Source organism: Sinohyriopsis cumingii, chromosome 17 (genome assembly GCF_028554795.1).
Source record: "Sinohyriopsis cumingii isolate HCF-2022 chromosome 17, ASM2855479v2, whole genome shotgun sequence".
NCBI classification, from domain to species: Eukaryota; Metazoa; Mollusca; class Bivalvia; order Unionida; family Unionidae; genus Sinohyriopsis; species Sinohyriopsis cumingii.
The window spans coordinates 13,369,968-13,392,571 of record NC_142977.1 but is presented as its reverse complement, the minus strand read 5'-3'; the positions used below and the strand labels follow the sequence as shown (position 1 = coordinate 13,392,571).

The following is a 22,604-nucleotide window of genomic DNA, read 5'->3' as shown; positions in this document are numbered from 1 at the left end:
AACCCAGATTAGAAAGTGGACTGCTAATCGTTTTAATCCAAATTTGTCCAAATTGTTGAATCTCAGCTGAAATGAGAAATTGCCATCCCATGTATTATATATTTTAAAACAAGATGAGCCTCTGTATCAGTACAGGTTTGGGGACTGGTTTAATGAATTACAAGAAGACAAGTTGATTTTCCAGAATATTCAGTCCTTGTTTATACAACAGTATATAATGTTGAAGGTCTTTTGTCAAAATTTAAATTCACCCTTTTGAAAATGTTTTTTAAATGATGGATTTTTTAGCAGATCGTCTTAAGGAGATTAGGTTGTTTGAAAAATCTTGTTTTTGATTTTATTGACACAGATAAATTCAATGTTAAACTATTTTTGTTACAAGACAAGATTCTAATTATTTGCATTTATAGTTTTTTTATATATATACTATAATAGGAAATGTTTACTTTCTATAAGATGCATTTATATATTGCTACTGAATTCTTTAGAAATAAAGGTTTGAAAGGAAACAAAACTAATTTGTGTTCATTATGTTATTCCCACTTAGCAACATAACACAGCAAAATAAAGATAGTTTTTTTAATTCTATACATTGAAATTACTTTACATGCCAATTTATAGGAATATAATCAAACTTGTTTCATGTGATACATTTTGTGGTGTACATAATCATCATTTCTGACTTTTAGATATTTTGGAGTCTTGAAAGAGAAACATCTTTAGATTTAGAAAATGCATGTTTTATAATCAAAAATGTTCTTTAATTCCAATCAGTAATGGTCATATTTGAACCTTGAAAAAATTATTTTTTCCTGGAAAAACCCTGGAAATTTATCTTTAGAAAAGTGTGGGAACTATGTATGCTTGCCTTTATATGGATAGCATTTTTTCTGTCCATTAAAAAATAAAAATAATAAAAACTTGGGTTCATCATTTTTATTTTTATCATCACTTATATCCCACACATGATATACATTTGAGAATATTCTAAAAAGGAAGACTGCTGCATGAGAATAGCTTAATAGTACATTTGTCCATCACAAACCTACATGTGCTTGCCTTAGTTTCTATTTATAGCAACTATATATGATACATTTCCAAACAGAAGGGTTTCTTCAGTATGAAACAGCCTCACAAATTATTTTGAAAATATATTTAGTCAACAGACCCATCTATACTTTTAAAAAACATGGTCCCAGATGTTAAGCAAATCAGGTTTTATTGATGTGACTCATGGATGCTATATGACTGAGAAATATTAGAGCATAGGGATCTTTTTAAACTTCAAAATATGTCAGATAGGGACAAATCAACTAAACTGTACAAATATGAAAAGAAGAATATGAGATTGATGTAATATGGCACCCAGACCAACATATCATCATGCTCACTGCACAATTTGTGGACTTGACTTTATGATCATGCAGCAAAAGTTGCACGTGTAGACTAAGTTAAAGTGAGTGGTTTATATAAATAATTTATCATTTTGTTTTGTGCTGTATTCTGGTACTAGTCCACAAAGATTTTGCCCATTTATGGCAATAATTTTAAACGGCTGCAAAAATAAATGTACATTTTTAATAGTGTTATGTAATTGTGTCATGTTATACATAGATTACTCTTGTTACACTTTTTTGCCACTTATTTTAGCAGTATTTATGCTTATGCCTCTTTCGCATATATGCTTTTATTTTATTGACAATTAGTGTGGTTACTTGTCTCCATACTTTTATTTTATTGACAATTACTGTGGTTACTTTTCTTCATACTTTTATTTTATTGACAATTACTGTGGTTACTTGTCTCCATACTTTTATTTTATCGACAATTACTGTGGTTACTTGTCTCCATACTTTTATTTTATTGACAGTTATTGTGGTTACTTGTCTCCATACTTTTATTTTATTGACAATTACTGGGGTTACTTGTCTCCATACTTTTATTTTATTGACAATTATTGTGGTTACTTGTCTCCATACTTTTATTTTATTGACAATTACTGGGGTTACTTGTCTCCATACTTTTATTTTATCGACAATTACTGTGGTTACTTGTCTCCATACTTTTATTTTATTGACAATTATTGTGGTTACTTGTCTCCATACTTTTATTTGATTGACAATTACTGGGGTTACTTGTCTCCATACTTTTATTTTATTGACAATTACTGGGGTTATTTGTCTCCATACTTTTATTTTATTGACAATTACTGGGGTTACTTGTCTCCATACTTTTATTTTATTGACAATTACTGGGGTTATTTGTCTCCATACTTTTATTGACAATTACTGGGGTTACTTGTCTCCATACTTTTATTTTATTGACAATTACTGGGGTTACTTGTCTCCATACTTTTATTTTATTGACAATTATTGTGGTTACTTGTCTCCATACTTTTATTTGATTGACAGTTACTGGGGTTACTTGTCTCCATACTTTTATTTTATTGACAATTACTGGGGTTACTTGTCTCCATACTTTTATTTTATTGACAATTACTGGGGTTATTTGTCTCCATACTTTTATTGACAATTACTGGGGTTACTTGTCTCCATACTTTTATTTTATTGACAATTACTGGGGTTATTTGTCTCCATACTTTTATTGACAATTACTGGGGTTACTTGTCTCCATACTTTTATTTTATCGACAATTACTGTGGTTACTTGTCTCCATACTTTTATTTTATTGACAATTATTATGGTTACTTGTCTCCATACTTTTATTTGATTGACAATTACTGGGGTTACTTGTCTCCATACTTTTATTTTATTGACAATTACTGGGGTTATTTGTCTCCATACTTTTATTTTATTGACAATTACTGGGGTTACTTGTCTCCATACTTTTATTTTATTGACAATTACTGGGGTTATTTGTCTCCATACTTTTATTGACAATTACTGGGGTTACTTGTCTCCATACTTTTATTTTATTGACAATTACTGGGGTTACTTGTCTCCATACTTTTATTTTATTGACAATTATTGTGGTTACTTGTCTCCATACTTTTATTTGATTGACAATTACTGGGGTTACTTGTCTCCATACTTTTATTTTATTGACAATTACTGGGGTTACTTGTCTCCATACTTTTATTTTATTGACAATTACTGGGGTTATTTGTCTCCATACTTTTATTGACAATTACTGGGGTTACTTGTCTCCATACTTTTATTTTATTGACAATTACTGGGGTTATTTGTCTCCATACTTTTATTGACAATTACTGGGGTTACTTGTCTCCATACTTTTATTGACAATTACTGGGGTTATTTGTCTCCATACTTTTATTTTATTGACAATTACTGGGGTTACTTGTCTCCATACTTTTATTGACAATTACTGGGGTTATTTGTCTCCATACTTTTATTGACAATTACTGGGGTTACTTGTCTCCATACTTTTCCATCTGATATTCAGCTGATAGCACCATCAAAAACCCATACAAGTTTTTAATAATGTTAAATCTCGTGGACCCTTACAAAAATGGACACCACCCATACATGTTTTTAATGATTTTCGGTCACAAGGACCCTAACAAAAATGGACACCAACTCATACATGTTTTTAATGATTTTAGGTCACATGGACCCTTACAAAAATGGACATGAACCCATACATGTTTTTAATGATTTTAGGTCACATGGACCCTTACAAAAATGGACACGAACCCATACATGTTTATAATGATTTTAGGTAACAGGGGTCCTTACAATAATGGACACGAACCCATACATGTTTTTAATGATTTTAGGTCACATGGACCCTTACAAAAATGGACACTAGCACATAAATGAGAGCATTTATGAGCCCAGTTGTTAATGGTGTGATCATGCTCAATCTTGGTATTATACAGTACTCATTTATTAATGGTGTGATCATGCTCAATCTCAGTGTTAAATAGAACTCAGTTCTGAATGGTGTGATCATACTCAATCTCTCTATTAGACAGTACTCAGTTCTTAATGGTGTGATCATACTCAATCTCTCTATTAGACAGTACTCAATTCTTAAGGGTATGAGCATACTCAATCTCTATTAGACAGTACTTCTTAATGGTGTGATAATAATCAATTTCTCTATTAGACAGTACTCAGTTCTTATTGGTCTGATCATGCTCAATCTCTATTAGACAGTACTCAGTTCTTAATGGTGTGAGCATGCTCAATCTTGATATTGGATAGTATTCAGTTCTTAATTGTGTGAGCATGCTCAATCTTGGTATTGGACAGTACTCAGTTCTTAATGGTGTGATCATGCTCAGTCTTGGTATTAGATAGTACTCAGTTCTTAATGGTGTGATCATGCTCAGTCTTGGTATTAGATAGTACCAGTTCTTAATGTTATGATCATGCTCAGTCTTGGTATTAGACAGTACTCAGTTCTTAATTGTTTGATCATACTCAGTCTCTCTATTAGACAGTACTCAGTTCTTAAGGGTATGATCATACTCAGTCTTTATTAGACTACTTAGTTCTTAATGGTGTGATAATAATCAATCTCTCTATTAGACAGTACTCAGTTCTTTTTGGTGTGATCATGCTCAATCTCTATTAGACTGTACTCAGTTCTTAATGGTGTGATCATGCTCAATATTGATATTGGATAGTACTCAGTTCATAATGGTGTGATCATTCTCAGTCACTGTTTTAAATGATGCTCAGTTTTTAATAGTGTGATCATACTCAATCTCCCTACTAGATAGTACTCAGTTCTTAATGGTGTGATCATGATCAGTCTATTAAATAGTACCCAGTTCTTAATGATGTGATCATACTCAATCTGTTACATGGTACCCAGTTCTTAATGGTGTGATCATACACAGTCTCTCTGTAAAACAAATTTCTCTGTACACAGGAAAAGATTTCTATTTTTTTGTTTTTAATTTTATGATGTGTAATTTATTTTAGGTATTACCATGCAGCAGCATGTGTTCCCATCCTCAAGACACTCTACATTTTTGGAGGATTTGTAAGTGCAGAGGGTGATGGTCAGTTCAAATACAGGGCAACAAATGAGCTGTGGAAGTTTGCTGTGGATGCCAGGAAGTGGACAAAAATCAATGTATGTTTTAGTAGGTTATTCATTTTAGGGGAGTTTAATTTAAATTTAGCTTTCATTGCTTGGATATTTATGGTATTCAATGGAAACAAGGTTTAGTAAAGCCCCAGGAAAAAAAATGAAACTAAATTTCATTCTGAAAGGGTAAGGTTGATACGTCCCTATATAAAATAGAAACTAAATTTCTTTTTATTAGGGTAAAGTTGATACATTATTCCATTAAAATGAAATTGAATTTCATTATAAATGGGGATTGTTTATAAATTGTTACGTTGAAATGAAACTTATTTTCATTATAATAGGGGATTCTTGTTTCACTGTTACATTAAAATGAAACTAAATTTCATTATTATAGTTTTTGTTTGTTACACTGTTAAATTAAAATGAGATTAAATTTCGTTATAATGGGGGAAGTTGATTCATTGTTACATTATAATGAAACTAATTTTCATTAAAATGGGGGAAGGTGACACGTTATTTTAAAATGAAACTAAATTTCATTATAATGGGGGAAGGTGACACGTTATTTTAAAATGAAACTAAATTTCATTATAATGGGGGAAGTTGATACTTTGTTACATTAAAATGAAACTACATTTTGTTATAATGGGGGAAGTCAGAGCATTGTTACATTAAAATGAAACTACATTTCGTTATAATGGGGGAAGTCAAAGCATTGTTACATTAAAATTAAAACTAAATTTCATTATAATGGGAGAAGTTGATAAATTGTTAGTCAAATGAAACTAAATTTAATTATTTTAGGGGATAGGTGATACATTGTTGTATAAAAATGTGGACCAAGATTAATACTTTCCATGTCTGAAAAGTTCACCTCATTATCTGTGTTTTGTCTCACCTGCATGAGTATGATGAGACATAGGTAGCACTTTCATGGCAAGTAGGTTCCAGTGTTGTTGTTTTTTTTAAAGTTTGTATAAGCGATTAATAGATACAGAAATTGAGAAGAATAAGAAAGAATTGTACCTAATGATCTTGTGCCTGTACTTTCACCCTCTGACACACCCAGAGGTGCCAACCATTCTGGATTTTGTAGAATTATTACCAGTTTTAAAACAGGTTCTCCGTTCTGAATTAAATTGATAGAATTCTGAAAATTGAAAATATTGGATTCAAAATGTTGAACAGGAGTTTTCTATTTGAGTCCTGGTAGGGAGAATAAGTACTTCAGAACTAATAGGAGATTGGTATGTAGAAAGTAATTTCTTAATGTAAATGCCACCCACCCCCAATCTAAACAACAAGAAACCAGTTGTTAAGATGTAAAAATATATATAGTTGCAGCAGAGATGGAGAGAATGAAAACTGCAAATAATTTGTGAGGAAGTTAATGCATAATGTTTTGGCAAAAGATGTTGAAGGATTTATGTTTTTTTTTAGTTGAGCCATTTATTCTCTTATTCTATTGAATAGAAAATTTTAATGAACATGTTGCCCATTCTGGATGGGCTGCTTAGATTCCCCAAAACTAGTGGTACGATTTCTGAAAAGCACGCTCTTGGATTGATATCTTCGGTTTGTCTGATCCATCATGATACATATTTCATCACATAGTTGGTACACTTTGCTCACAGTGTGTACAGTTTCATATTTTTGATATTATACATGAGAACATATCACTTTATGTGATTCTGATTGGTCCAAATAAGCCCATGAAATTATTGTGAGGTATTCTCTTTGCTGATTAGCTGGGATTGTGGGAAAACTTTTTTAATCCCGCTTTCTGGAATTTTTTGTTTTCATTGATCATTTTTGGCCACCAGTTTTTGAATTGACTCGCGAAAGGGAATTGGGAAATAATGGTCTCATCTGTTTCAATATTGCCAATTTACCCCCACAGGGGTTTGTTATGTCATGTATAACATATTATAAAATGAAAAATGGCAAAACCCTCCAAGACAAGAACAATAACCACAAGTAAAACTACCGTTATTGCTTAGATGATAACGAGGGTAGGGGTGGGGAGGAATGGGTGGTTTATCTGTAGCATGGAATCCATCTTATTTACAAGCTTGGTTTAAATGTGAACTCACTGAAGTAAATAAACTCACCTTTGTTCACAGAAGAATGTAGACATAAACCGGTCTCCCCAACTGACAGAACTTGTCCAACCACAGCATATTTTTGCCGTAAATATGTGATGCAAGTCCGACTCATAAAGAGATTTGTTTACATCGTCTGTAATCTAATGTTCCGAATCTAATACTGCAAATATCTGGTCAGAAATACATTACAGTAAATATGTGCATTTCTGCATCCAGTAATCTTCTTTTCACAAAAATATTGCAACAGTGTAATGCTTAGTTGTGGAAAATTTCAACGTAAGCACACTCACTGTTTTTTTTAGGCCAACTCAAAAGGGTACTGTGCACCGTATCAAACAATGTGACATCACACGCATTCTACATTTTGTGTTGACAAATGCTTTGTCTTTTTTAAAATGTTCTGTTTATTTGGATGGATGCTTATTCTTTGATGTATAATTATCAAAAATGTGTAATATACTTTTACTATTTCAACTTTATTTGGGACTATTTTTTTATGCACAACAAATGAAAGGTACAACATCTGTCAGAATGAACGAAATTATTTATTCTTCTTTCTATCTCTGTTTATAAGGGCATTGCTTGATGAAGTCTGCCAAGGTTTATAGTAATCAGATTTCTGAAGCTTATCCAGAATTTTGGCAATAAACTCTATATTAATGAGTTTCTGCAGTACAGCTGTACCCAAGTATGTTGGTCTCAGCCAGATGTGGTGTGCTATTTTTGATTCCTTACATTTCACAACATTTTGTATGTGAATATTTCTCCATGTCTGCTCATCGTCTGGACTTTGGTTTCTGCAGTATAATTTTTCCCAGGTTTGGGATTTCAGTGAGCTGTTCTATACTGAGGAGACATTTAATGGGTTTGATTTTCACCGTTACACATCATCATTTACAGGAGTTAAGCCCCCTCTAGAGTTTGGTTTCCACAGCATAACGTAACCAAGGTTGCGTGGATTTGGTATACAGCTTTATGTTGATGGTGTCTCAAATGAGTTCACTTTTCAGCATTCCACCACATCATATGCAGGAGTTATGCCTCCTGATTAACGATCTTCATGAATTTGATTTCTGTAGTGTAACTTTACCAAGGATTTTTGTGTTTCAGACAAATGTTGTAGGCACTTTTGTAGTGATTAGACCTTGAATGAGTTTAATTTCCAGTTTTCCACATTGTCAGTTAGAAAAATTATGGTATTTTATTGCCATTTCCTTTTTAAGTTTATGCTAGGCAATTAATCACTAGTGGGGCCCTTTGCAAATAGTTATAGTTGATGATTATCTATAAATTTACATACGTAAACAACCACTTCAGTGGCCTAACTGATTAGAGCATCTGCCTCGGATGCAGGAGGTTGTGGGTTTGAACCACGCCGAACCATACCATAGACTGTAAAAAATGGTACACCTTGCTTGACACTCAGAATTAAGAAACTCCTATTGTTAAAACTATGTTAAAAATAGAAAAATACAAACACAGACAAAACAAAAAAAGATGTTAGTATGCATGTCCGTTTCGCTCTGGACCACTGCATAATGGTACAAAATACCAGTGTGTGATATTCTGCACATTTCCTTTTCACCTCAGACCATCACAGAATGGTTAAAAAAAGTCCTGATATATGATGTCAGTCTGCACATTTTCCTATAATGCCTGAACACAGAATGGTACCAAAAAGCAATACACACACTGGTCCCATTTACTCCTGACTGCTAAAAAATAACAGAGTACCAATGTATGATATCATTCTGCACATTTCTCTTTCACCCCAGAGGACCACAAAATGGTGCAAAGTAGCAGTGTTGGATGTTAATCAGTACAGGTCCATTCTTAACTCCTGACCACCACGAAATGGTACAAAGTACCAATATATGATATTTGTCTGCAAAAGTCCTTTTACCAATGGCAACTTCAAAATGGTACAAAGTAACACTATATATTGTGTGTCTGTACAAGTCCCTTTTACTCCAGGACTCCAAAAAAAAGTCGTATATAAATTGATGGGAGTGTTAAATGTTCGGTGTGTTAATAGTTATCATGGAAATAATGATAGAATAATATGCTTTTTTCTGCTGAAGGTACCAACATTAGTGATGGGATTAGCGGGTCACTCCTTAACGCTGGTCGAAAATACGAACCTTGTTGTGATAGGAGGATTCTCAACAGAGCATTACTTCAGCGATCATGTCTATGAGTACAACACCACTTCATTTTACATCAATAGCTGGCAGCAGCTCAGTCGGGCAAATATGCAGGGGGCCATACCGCTAGGTAACATTTCTTTTTGCTTTATGTCGTGAAATTATTCAGGATGTTGTATAATGACATGTTATATCAAATTGTGAGCTGTACTTGCATTACAATTTTTGACCTCATAAAACAAGTACTTGCACAGGTCTCAAAGATAGGTAAGGCTGGAACAAGCATTAAAACATGATTTTAACAAACAATATAATTTATGTAATCTGATTATTCTAATTTTGAGCCAGCTCTAAATCCACCAGCTGTTAAAATTAGGATTTGGTAATGCGTATCTTGTGTATGTGCTCTGAAAATTGAAGATCGCAGGAATTGATTCTGAAAATATTGAATTTACAGTTTTGAATAAAATTGGTTTTAAACAAAGTTTTACACATCTTTTGCATCCATAAAATTGAAATTAATTTATTATTTAGAGTTATTCCAATGTAAAACGAGGTAATATATCAAAAGTAGGTCATGTTAAGATGAAAATGAACACAGATTCCCTAACAGCAAACAACAGTAAATGAATGCCTTCATCCCAATCTTTTCCAGTATCAAAACAAAATGACTAAATAATATTTTTCAAAATTTGATGAAATCATTCTAAAGCTCCTTGGCTGTAAGGGTGATATGCAGAAGGCTGTAAGGGCGATACGCAGAAGGCTGTAAGGGTGATACACAGAAGGCTGTAAGGGTGATATGCAGAAGGCTGTAAAGGTGATACGCAGAAGACTTGAATTGCTGGATGCCTAATTCATACATAACTTGGTGGAAAATTCCAGACATAAAATTTGAGCCTTGATCAGATTGGACAGATTTGGGAAGGCCAAATTGAGTATAAAGAAACTTTATCAAACTTTTACTATTGTTTTAGATTTAATATTCCTGACTTGGTCTTTGGTAAGGGACTAACATTCTACCATAACTCTACTAAATGGTTCATCAAACGCAGGAATAGGTTGCAGATGAGCCTTTGATTGGGTTTTCCTACCATTTGACAAGTGTGACAAGATCTGCAGTATTTACAAACATCACTTTTAATTTTCGGCCAGTAAAACTGATTAAAGATCTGGTGATAAGTCTTATTGATTACTAAATAATCTTTGGACTGGTTGGCCTGGTGTCAGGATAATGTGACTGGGTGGGACATCATGCTACATGTCTGCAGCATGATGCCCCATTGCTAGTCATCACTATAAACTGCCACATTGCAGACATCGTGGCGATATGACTGATTTTGTTTTAAAGCTACGTTAAAATTCCAAATCAGACACATTCGTACATCAGTCAAACTGTCAGTGTCTCTCTTACACACACACAAATAAACAGGGAACCAAACTGGTCAGCAATAAAAAAAAAAGAATTCAGTAACGTAACACAAATGTTTTTGCATACAAGTAAAGCTTTGTAAAACCAGTTGGAATACTTTTAATGATCTTTCAGATGTTGAGCATCTAGAAAATAAATATAATTTATACAGAATAACTAACATCTTCATTAGAAAAAGCACACTTATGACAGTTATTCTCAAAATGATTATAAAATGAGTACTCAATACTTAATCTACCCTATTACCCCTCCCCTGTGGTTTTCTTGATATTTAGCTGGGACTGCCATCATTCTTATGTTGTTTTTTTTTAGGTCCCTAGGTAACTAATACCCATATTTATTGTGTGATCTATGTTTTGGGACCTCATTGTGCATGAGTTATCGAGGAAGAGATGTAATGGATCGAGAAACATCAAGCTTTGTAAGATGAAACAAATAATTTATTTCCCTAGAATACAAAGTGAAATTATTTTAAAAAAGAAACTTACCGCATTGCTAATTAAATCCCAAATAATCCTAGAATTACAGACACAAGTCTTAATAATTAAAGGTCTGAATAAACTTATGTGGAAATCCATATTAAATCCAACACAGAAAGTGTGCTTGTAATGACCTGTGTTTTGGTGATGTACCAACAGTCTCTTGTTGGATCAAAATAATACAATTCAATAATTAAATATTCATTTGAAATTTGAGCATAAATTCAAGTCTGTTTCCATGAGTGATATTTTTGAAGAGCACTTTGTATTTCCAGAGAAGAATCACTTGAATTAAATAATTTGAATAAATAAAATTCCAGCCCAAATGAAATACTGGACACAGCAATAATATAATTGATTGTGTTAAGATCTTAAAGCATGAGTAATTTTTCCAGTAACAAGATTATATAGTCCTCTACTTGACCTAAGGTCAAAATTTACATTTTCTAAAAAGGGAGCCCAGAATGGCCAAGTGGTCTAAAGTGCTCACCGTTTTTAACTGTTGAGTGATGATTTATAAATGATGATTTAAAATAACAATATAAGTTTTGTGACATTGATTGCATGAGATTTTTTAAAATATTTACTTTCTTACTTTACATACAGATATTAATTACATCATATTTATTATTAGAATCATAATTTTTCAACAAACATCTGTTATTATTTTCATTTCCCTAATGATAATCTCATTCCCAAATGACAAGCTCACTAACTTTTGGGCATCTGGCACTCAGATGCAGCGCTCAACTAGAATTACCGTGAAAGTAAAATTCACCAACAAATCAGCTGATAACTTTGCTTCCAAGAAACCAGGCATATTTAATAAGCATGTGAAAATTCTGCTGTGGATTTTAATACATTGTGATGTTGAGTTTCCTCATGAAAACAGTATTAAATTGTTTGCTAAGAAGTGTTAATTGACAATGATATTTAACCTGCTACTGAAATCTCTGTCTCACTGTCTCTCTGTCACTCTCTAGTATTGTGACACTGATTTGCCTCAATTTGTACATAATTACATTTACTCCTCTAAATTGAAATTCACCCAGCTTGGTACATTGGATGTCTGTGGGATGACTATATATGTGCCACTCCCAGAATGAGTGCAAGATCTATATGAAAAAATTGCATTGACAGTGACATTTAAAAAAATGTTTTTTGGCAGGTGAAACTTTGTACATGTATTTATAGGAGGAGGACACGATGTTACATGCAATAGATTTTTGGTTAACACTTGTTTTCTAAGAAGTGTTAAATGACAATGAAATATAACCTGCTACTGAAATCTCTGGGGCCCCATGTGGCCGAGTGGTCTAAAGCGGTCTCCGTTACGGATCATTGCCATCTCACCTCTGTCTGTGTGGGTTCGAGTCTCAGGTTCAGCCAATGTGGGTATGTGAGAAAGCTTGCCAGTAGCTTCTCATGGGTCGGTGGTTCTTTCTGGGGTTTTCCCGGGTTCTTCCTCCACCATTAATACTGGCCGCCATATACAGCCTATTGTGTGCAGAAAAATGACATTAAACCCAACAACAACAACAACAACTGAAATCTCTGTCTCACTGTCTCTCTGTCACTCTCTTGTATTGTGACAGTGATAGCCTCAATTTGTACATAATTACATTTACTCCTCTAAATTGAAATTCACTTAGCTTGGTACATCGGATGTCTGTGGGATGACTATATATGTGTCACTCCCAGAATGAGTGCAAGATCTATATGAAAAAATTGTATTTACAGTGACATTTAAAAAAATGTTTCTTGGCAGGTGAAACTTTGTACATGTATTTATAGGAGGAGGACACGATATTACATGCAATAGATTTTTGGTTAACACTTGTCCCATCTATAAAGAGGGGAGGGGGAGATAGCAGGCCATGGCAGAAGCTGTATTATTTTATGCAGGTAGAGCTGATTATGTCAGGCATCAGGTAGGAGGTATTTTGAATTTCATCAAAATTCATGTATTTATATATTATGTATTGTCATATTTTTGTACATTTTTCTTGGTATTTTTGTTTGTTGTAAAAATATTTGAGAGAAAATTCTGAAAGCTGGCTAAAATTATATAATGATTTCTTCATATGTACACAAAGATTTTATGTAATTATTCACATTAATTCATTCCAAAATTACAGGAATGTATGGACATTCTGCAGTGTATGATGAACCATCCAGAACTATTTACATCTATGGTGGGATGGTGTACAGGTCCAGTGGCTTCAAGTTTTCAAGCAGTCTGTATACCTATGATACTAGCATCAAAAGGTGGAGCACTATTCCAGAAGAAATTGGAAGAAAGGTATTATTAATCAGTCCTCTTGTCTTTTTCTTCACATGGATTCACTATTTTCATGAAGTACTAATCTTCTTAGATTTCATGATTCTAAAAACAGATTTAAGAACCAAGCCAACTGTCATAATTCTCTGGAAACAGCAGGAGTCCCTAACAGTCCATCAGTTTAAATATGGATGAAATGTCATTTTTCAGTAAGTTACAAAAATGTATACTGTAAGTGAAAATAAATGAATTCACAGAATTAGTTTATTGAAATGAGCCACGTCAGCTCAGTGGATAGTGTACAGGACTTGCAGGCATACGGTTGCAAGCTTGAATCCAATAGTGTACAGGACTTGCAGGCATACGGTTGCAAGCTTGAATCCAATAGTGTACAGGACTTGCAGGCATAGGGTTGCAAGCTTGAATCCAATAGTGTACAGGACTTGCAGGCATAGGGTTGCAAGCTTGAATCCAAACATTGCATCAGTTTGGGCCGCCTGATGTAGTGTTTCTTCAGGGAAGGCACTTTATCATAATAGTCTTGACACTAAATAACCCCATATGTGTAGTCATGCCCTAACAACACTATACCAAACCATCCAAAGTCTTTGCTCATTGAAGTTGATCATGCATTTACACTTTGCATTTACATTGATCTTTAATTGTTTCATTTTTATGTTAATGATGTATACAGAGTTTGCCAGTGTATTCAGGACAAACCCATGAACAATTACAAGTTTGGCATAATCATTATGATTGTATATGTTAATATTGTTCTTATTTTTAGTCGTCATGATCAAAGGATAATTTATAATGGGCTTTTGTACATCATCCATTCAATGAAAATCAGGTTATTGTTACTTCAGTCTCCAAAGTGGATGGTCCTATCAGCATGAGGTTTTCAGTGAAAGCTTTTTTACGATGTTTAGTTGAAAATAGTCCCAGTATGGTCACTATGGTAGTCATCTTGAAAATGTCATTATTACTACTGCTCCTGATGATGTCTAATTGGTTCCAAATGATTGTTATGCCCAGGGTTTTCATTAAGGTTCATCTTATGTCTAGTTTGTCCTTATACACTTGTTATTAAATGAAAATGGTGCAGATCAGACCTCCAAGATGCTACAAAAAAAATTTTCTCAATACTTCTCCAAAATTGATGGTCATAGCTACATGGGCTTCTTACATCTGGTTGGTACTAAATGAAAATGATGTCAGTTTGGCTGGCATGGTGGGCACCTTTAACAACTTGGTATAGATAGTCAGCTCTGACATGGTGGCCATGGCAACCATATTGAAAATCTTGTTATAACTGTGGTCTTTAGGGGACGCTCACCAGATAATATGTACTTTTGAGAGAGTGATGTATGTAAGGTGAAGTAGTTCGCATTTAAAACATACACAGTGGAGAGAATGTTGGCATACCTCTATGCTACATTAATGTAATGTGGATGATATTTCTTTTGGATATTGTACTTTTGGAAATTTTACATGATTTAAGCACACTGCTAACTAAAATGACTGCCCCCTTGTGTTAAAAAATCAGCCTGAATTAGTCTAAAGTACACTATACATAGCAGCTATTGAAATAAGGAAAATGAATTTTGCCAGACTAGACAATACCAGCTTCTGAAAGTGCAATGAATGAATTACCAAATATATAAAATGTAAAAAAAGTTATCGGCTCTTTTTTATACAATTTACCTCTGAAGTTCAGGAAGTGAAAATGACCAAGTAGAGCTAGTACTTTTTTGAAAGGTGCACATCTGAAGTAAGGCCAAGCTGTATACTCTATAACCCATAGTACACCTATCAATCATACACCAAAATAAAGGGAATTAAAGGTTCTTTGCATTATACCTAAGATATACAAGGTTTTTTTTAAATATCCAGTATAACCAGTGAGGAAAGCTGGGGAAATTCTTTTTCTTTAAAATCTTAACCCTATGCAAAATACGAAACTGTAGAGCGCCACTTTATTGGATGGTCATGCTGACACTCAAATGCCTTTCACTATAATTATGTAGTTTGTCTTAAATACAAAAGATGATGATATGACTGCAGAAATGTGACAAATCCTGTAAAAATTACTTCATCATAATGGATGGTCTTAATAACATTTTTTATTTTTTATCTAATCCTCTCTTGCACTGTATTAAATGGTGCAGATTTATTATCAACGGACTGTTAATCTGAAGTCTCATTTCATGGGGTTGAGATGTAATAAAATACAGTATTCACATTATGTAAAATAAAATGCTCAAGTATGTAACATAAGTATGATCACAGAATGGAATCAATAAAAATATCACAGGCTTGTAAAAAGAAATATATAATTATTTGGGGTGGAGGGGGCTAAAAAGAATGTTCAGCTTTTGTGTTCAGAATAGCAAGGGGATGATTAAATAGAATAGGCAGAACATGCCATGTTAAAATGCCATTGTATGTAAAACTACAAATGTAAATCACTAGCCCTCTTGCCTGAATGGTGGTAGTATCATGGTGTTTTCATTCAAACACTTCTTGCAATATTTAATTGGTTGGAAATGGAGGCAGTGTCATGGGGATTTCATTAAAACACTTCTTGCAATATTTAATTGGTTGGAAATGGAGGCAGTGTCATGGGGATTTCATTCATGTTAATAAGCCACTGTATGTAAAACTATAAATGTAAATCACTAGTCCTCTTGCCTGATTTGTGGCAGTGTCATGGGGTTTTCATTCAAACACTTCTTGCAATATTTAATTGGTTGGAATGTGGATTTCATTCAAAGACTTCTTGCAATATTTAATTGGTTTTAAATGGTGGCAGTGTCATGGGATTTTCATTCAAAGACTTCTTGCAATATTTAATTGGTTGGAAATGGTGGCAGTGTTGTGGGGATTTCAATCAAACACTTCTTGCAATATTTAATTGGTTGGAAATGGTGGCAGTATCATTAGGTTTTCATTTAAACAATTCTTGAAATATTTAATTGTTTGGAAAAGGTGCATATCTGATCGCCAGCATATCCATACCTTAATGAATGAGTTTTGAAGATCATATCTAATTGACCTTGGGGTCAAGTCCAAGGCCATTGCTTGCATTTTTGTACTATGTTAAGCATGTGAACATAGTGACTAATTGTACATGTACAAGTAAATTTTGACTAGACTTTGTTGTTAGTGGCATTCCAGTGAACAAGTTGATACCATTCTGATGTTGATTGTAAGATTAATGGACTTGAGTTTTTAGCTCTGCTGGCATGTAAGGATGATAAAACACAAGTATAAATATAATTTTTATTATTGAACCCAGTTTGTGGATAGATCTGAAGAATATTGGTGTCACTTTAATAACTTTCAATGATCTTTACTATTTGATATCAGCTTCAAAGTCAAACGTCATGATGCACATTTTTTTTCTTACTGGTATCTTTTTTGAATGTGTTAACTCAAGCATATGATTTTACAAATTTTGATATATATGGTTGTCAAGAATATCAGAAAGGGTTTCAGTACAAGGCAGTTAAAGAGATATGGTCTTATAATCGAGTATAGGAAATTCATTTTGATTAGTAGAGCATAAGTCCCCTCAAGAGACCCATGTTTAACCCGTATAAACATTAGAAAATGCTATACAAGAGGGTATCCCTTATAATGCTTCCACTGACGAAAGAATACACATATTATGCATGTACTTTCACTGACACTGTTGTATTGTCAACTATTTATAGCCGTTGTATATAATGAATTGCCTAGAAAAGAGACTGGTTTATTAATTTTAGAAAAAAAATTCTCAGATTAATTATATTTATAAATAGAATTGTTCATAAAACCACTTTCTGTTTTAAATAATAGTACTGTTCCTTAACTTTGTCCACAGCTAGAGCCAAGCTGTTTCCACACAGCAGTAAGCATGGGTAACTACATGGTTGTCATTGGAGGGAAGAATAGTAAAGGAAACCTCTCCAACAACATTCTTATCTACAAGTATACATGTAACATTTGGCAGGTTCTTTCCATGTCAGGTAAGTTTTTTTAAAATATCAATTTCAGAAAGCAAGTAAGTAATGATAATCAAGTACTTTAAAATGAGAAATATTTATTGGAGTACCATGTCCTTGTTGAGCAGTAATCTAACAGTTTCCTGGGATGTAATCGCATGGGGTCATAATTAACTTAAACACTGTAGCAGTAATCTAACAGATACATGGGATGTAATCACATAGGTTCATAATTAACTTAAATACCATAGCAGTAATCTAATAGTTACATGAGATGTAATCACATGGGGTCATAATTAACTTAAACACTATAGCTTAGCATAAACTTTTCGTGCAGGATTTAATTTTGTGGATTTTTGTTATTCATGAAAATGACATTCACCACAAATAATCAAATTTTACAATGTATTCATTTAAGGATGGCTGTTTGTAGTACACCAGTTTATACTTTTACAATACATATGCTCGCAGGTGGGAGGTTGCAGGTTTGAACTGCGAGCGATTTGTACCAATGACTTATAAAAATGGTACCAACAGCTGCCTCACTAGGTGCACAGCATTAAGAGGTTAGTGTTAGGACTGGTTGGTCTGGTGTTATGATAATGTGACTGGGTGGGACATCATGGTATATTTGTGGCATGATGCTCCATTGCTAGACATCACTATAAACTGCACATTGCAGACATCATAGCAATATGACTGAAAAATTGTTAAAGCTATGTTAAAAATCTGAATCACACACACACACACACACTGTACCATCTTAAATTGCTAGTTAGCAGTGACCTTGATCAGCATTAAAATGTTGTGGAACTGAAGGTCAGGAGAAAGTTAACAAAAATCTTTGTTTCCTGATCTCATGATTTTTTTGTTGCATAATGGCTGATGAACATTTGCTACCCCAGGATGAAGGTTACAGTAAGGAAAAAATGTATGCATACAAGATTTTAATTTATCATAACCAATTAGTTTGACATACTATAGCTATGGTCCCTGCCTCAAGGTCATGGCAAAGGTTAAATTAATTCAGTGACCTTTGTCCATGTATGGGTATAACCTTTGAACCAACATATATTTTAATGAAACTTTAGCCTAATATAGCTTGTCAAGAGTCATACCACCCCTATCTCAAGGTCAACATTGCAACAAGGAATAATGTAAGCTTGTTTCCTTATGTCTGTCATTTCTTAATCCCTACAGTTTTTTCCATGAAATTTTGCCTACTTCCAAATGTTATTGGACGATACGCAATACACAATTCTATAACTTTATGTTATTGGACGATACGCAATACACAATTCTATAACTTTATGGTCCAGGTTACCAGTATCCTGCCTGCTGAATCATGATATGTCACTTGAAAAACATGATTTATAAAATCACAGTTATAACGTAAAAGTGGTCAGAGAAAAACATCAGCTATTTCAGGGATTATTTAATTGACTGACAATAGCTAAGGTGATTTAGTGTTTGATATTCCTTTGAGCACTGCTGTGGGAGAGCCCAAGTACACAAAGTGGAACAACCCAGATCATTTGAAGTTTGGTAAGTCAGGTATTCCTGTTGAAGTTATTGCCCTTTGTTGCCTGAAGTTAGATGTAGAAAGAGCATTATCAATGTTCCAAAAAATTAAAATGGACTTTGGGGAATGCACACTACCACCACTCACCCACTCAACTAAGGGGCCATATGGTGGCCTTGGGGTCTCACCTTATCTAATCAATGCCATCTCACATGTCACCATGTGGTTCAAATTTCATTCTCGGCAACTGTGTGTATGTGAGAAAGCTTGCCAGTAGCTTCCCATATGTTGGTGGTTCTTACCAGTGTTTTCTTCCAGCAGCTGTACTGGCCATCTTGGGGGCCCCGAGTGGCCGAGTCGTCTAAAGCGCTCTTCATTACCATTCAGTGCCATCTCACCTCTGACTGTGTGGGTTCAAGTCTCAGGTTTGGTGAATGTGGGTATGTGAGAAAGCTTTCCGTAGCTTCTTGTGGGTCATTGGTTCTTTCCAGGGTTTTCCCAGGGTTCTTCCTCCACCATTTATACCGGCTGCCATGTATAGCCTGCCTTGTGCTAAAAATGGCATTAAACCTTGCAACAAGAACAACTGGCCATCTTGTATATCCTATCATGTTTTGACAGATGGTGTTAACCCCAAAGCAACAACAACATATACTAAGTATACAAAATAATGCAGCTACATTAGTGAAAAGTTATAGTGTTAGAATTTATGGCTACACTTCACACACTTCTAGACACAGAAAAGAAGAGTTAATAGTGTTATTTAAAATAGAGATGTGAATAATCTATGAACATTTACAAAATTCTTAAATTTAAGTGAGCATCAATCAAATAAGTTTGTTTTGTGTTATTTAACCTGTAATTTATTTCTGATGGGAAACCATGCATCATTCGTTTGATAAACTGCAGCATTTTTGTCATTACCCATTGTTGCAAACCACCAGTACAGTCTGCTTGGCTACGTTATCATCCATAGCTACCTCCTCTGAGATTTTCTCTTTCTTCATGAAACCTGATCAGCAAATCACTGTGAACATGGGTAAAATGCTTTGAATGAGTCAGTCGAAGTTTCTCATCCAAGCACAGTTACTAATTAATCAATCAAATCTGTGCTTTCATTGATATGATGGAGTTGGTTGCCTTGTGATGTTAATGATGGATACAATATACTTGTGAAAAATGAGGAAATCTTAGTTTGAAGGGCCTTGGTTGATAAAGGAACATAGCAGATTGTCATCTTTGGCATGCAATAATGCTTTTGCCAAATATATAACAATCTTCTCTGTTTTTAATTTGCGAAGAATTCACATCATTGTTCGGAAATCAGTTGCAGTACCTTTGTCATTCAGATAATCCTGCAGGCCAGGCCATGAGTAGATCCTATGCACCTAGCGCAACCGTTTTCAACAACAGTATCTACGTTTTTGGTGGATTGAATGATGTGACAAGTGCAAACATGTTCCAGTTGTCTCTTCCCCTCGATATTTGTGAGGTCAGCGGTGATGTAGATACATGCGTTTCCCAAATCGGTTGCACTGCATGTGTTGTAACAGTAGATGGTATTTCCACTCAGAATGTGACATCAAATTCAACAGAGAGCACCAGTTACAGAAATAAGACTATATGCAGCTCCAATGCAAATAGTGCACCACCCAGGTAAATAACCTTCCTTGTTAACTCATTAACTCATGGAGATTATTTTTATTTCTGTTTGAAGTGAGGGTGGGAAATGCATTTTTGGGGTTACTTCAAAATACATGCAAATATTTCTGCTTCTGAACAATTTGCTTTAAGACAGATGCCAGGCTATATAAAAGATGTTTTTATTTCGCTATTTCACTCATGCTAGTGCAGCAGGGTAATAATTGAATTTCTTTTATTTTTTAAAAATCCTTTCATTTTGTAATTTTCTAGCTTATTTGAGCCATGATTTTCATTTCCTATCTGCTTTTTGCTCAAAATATCAAACTTTTTGTAAAGATATGCTTTAGATCTCAGGCGAAAAAGACTAAAGTATGGACACAAATTCCTGTTCCAAAAGCGCAATTTGCCCCCCTCCTGCACATCAGGCCTCAGAAAGTTTCACCCACTATATTTTGGCATGCAAATAGAAAGTGTATATTAATTAGTATCATTGTCAACTTTTCTATAAAACCACCCACTTTTGTGCATTGTTAAAGATCATGATGGTACATAGCTTAAGAGTATGGTACAACCTCATGACACCTGAACATGGCACATGGGGTTATCAAGTTAATAGCTTTTTTAATGTCTAAGAAAACACATCCATATGATGACGATAGTTAAGCAGTTTTAACAGACTGGGATTGTGGGATTCTGTGTGTGTGTGTGTGTCTGTGTGTGTGTGTTTGTGTGTGTGTGTATTTGTATATTTTTTTAATGCCAAGCACATTCTGCTTGGTTCAAGACAAACTTTAAGTCTTGGGATATGATTGACATTGGCCTGTAATTGCTCCCAATGATTTTATAATTTTTCATAAATAATTGGTTCAGGGTCGTTGAATAGGGGTAGGGGTGGGGTCTGCATGGAGAGGGTAGAGTAAATGGTCTGGGTATGGCTGGAGGCAGGGTTGAGTGGATGTGGTCGGGCACATAATATTTCCTTAGTTGTTAGCCTTATTAGTGTAAGAATTTGTATGCTTGCAGATATGCCAGTTCTGCATTTTGTGAGATTATGATGAAATTTCATTGAAAATTCTGCATTTTAAATTTAGTTAATGAAATTCTAGAAAATCATCATTTTGTGGGATTTAGATTGGATTAGGAAGTTTCTATAAAGACACAGGGTATCAAAAGTAATGCAGCATCAAGACCTACACGGCAAATATCTCTGTCCATTTCCTTAAAACTTGTCCATGCGATAGACTGGTACACAGATTTTAATGTATCAACATGAAAAGCATAATGCACTTTACAATGAACCAGATTAATATGAGGTTTGCAGGCAAAAAATGCATCAACATTAAAGAATATACAATAGGGAATATTTTTTAAATATAACTACAATTTGTTTAGTGGTTATTTTGCCTTAGTGGAAGTTATTTTTGTTTTCGGGGTTGGAGGAATAGACGCAGTATAATTTACTCATGAGACCTAGTAACAAGTATGCATGGACTTCTTACAGAATTGAAAAGGGATGAAAGTATGGCCCATTTATGGATTTAGTGACCATTCTACAATATGTGTTTAAAGATTGGAATTTTTTTGCCTGGATGCCAGATAAGCATACTTATTGGGTTGGCATTTGTGTTTGATAGTTGACCCAAGTTTGAGTACATTCCAGATAAGGTTTTGAATGAGAGCCTTGGCTTTTTTGTTTACAATTTGGTATTGGTTGAGTTATGATTGAGATCCCCACTTTATAGCCATCCCTTGAGACTGAGCCTTAGTGGGACAAATTGGAGGGGAGGGGGAATGCAATAGCTCAGTTACTTGAGCATTGAACTCATAATCCAAGGGTAATGATTCATTACCTGACCAGGCCAGCCATGATTGACTGCCTGTGCATGTCCTTTAGAAAGGCACTTGGCTCCCATTTCCTTTGCATGATATAGCAAATAATGCGTTAACAGTGCTGTTAAAACCAAGAAAAATAACAGTTGAAGGGGT

At 34.2% G+C, this 22,604-nt stretch overlaps 1 protein-coding gene across 3 annotated transcripts in view; it reads left to right on the top strand.

Annotated features, from left to right (window-relative positions):
* LOC149777776 (multiple epidermal growth factor-like domains protein 8) overlaps positions 1-22,604 on the top strand; it is a 151,497-nt gene that overhangs the window by 93,833 nt on the left and 35,060 nt on the right. For all 3 annotated transcript variants that reach the window (XM_089938810.1, XM_089938812.1, XM_089938811.1), the window contains exons 19-23: positions 4,914-5,067; positions 9,212-9,404; positions 13,324-13,487; positions 17,332-17,476; positions 20,324-20,630. In XM_089938810.1, coding sequence (XP_089794936.1) covers positions 4,914-5,067; positions 9,212-9,404; positions 13,324-13,487; positions 17,332-17,476; positions 20,324-20,630 — 963 coding nt within the window. The remainder of the gene's footprint in view (positions 1-4,913; positions 5,068-9,211; positions 9,405-13,323; positions 13,488-17,331; positions 17,477-20,323; positions 20,631-22,604) is intronic.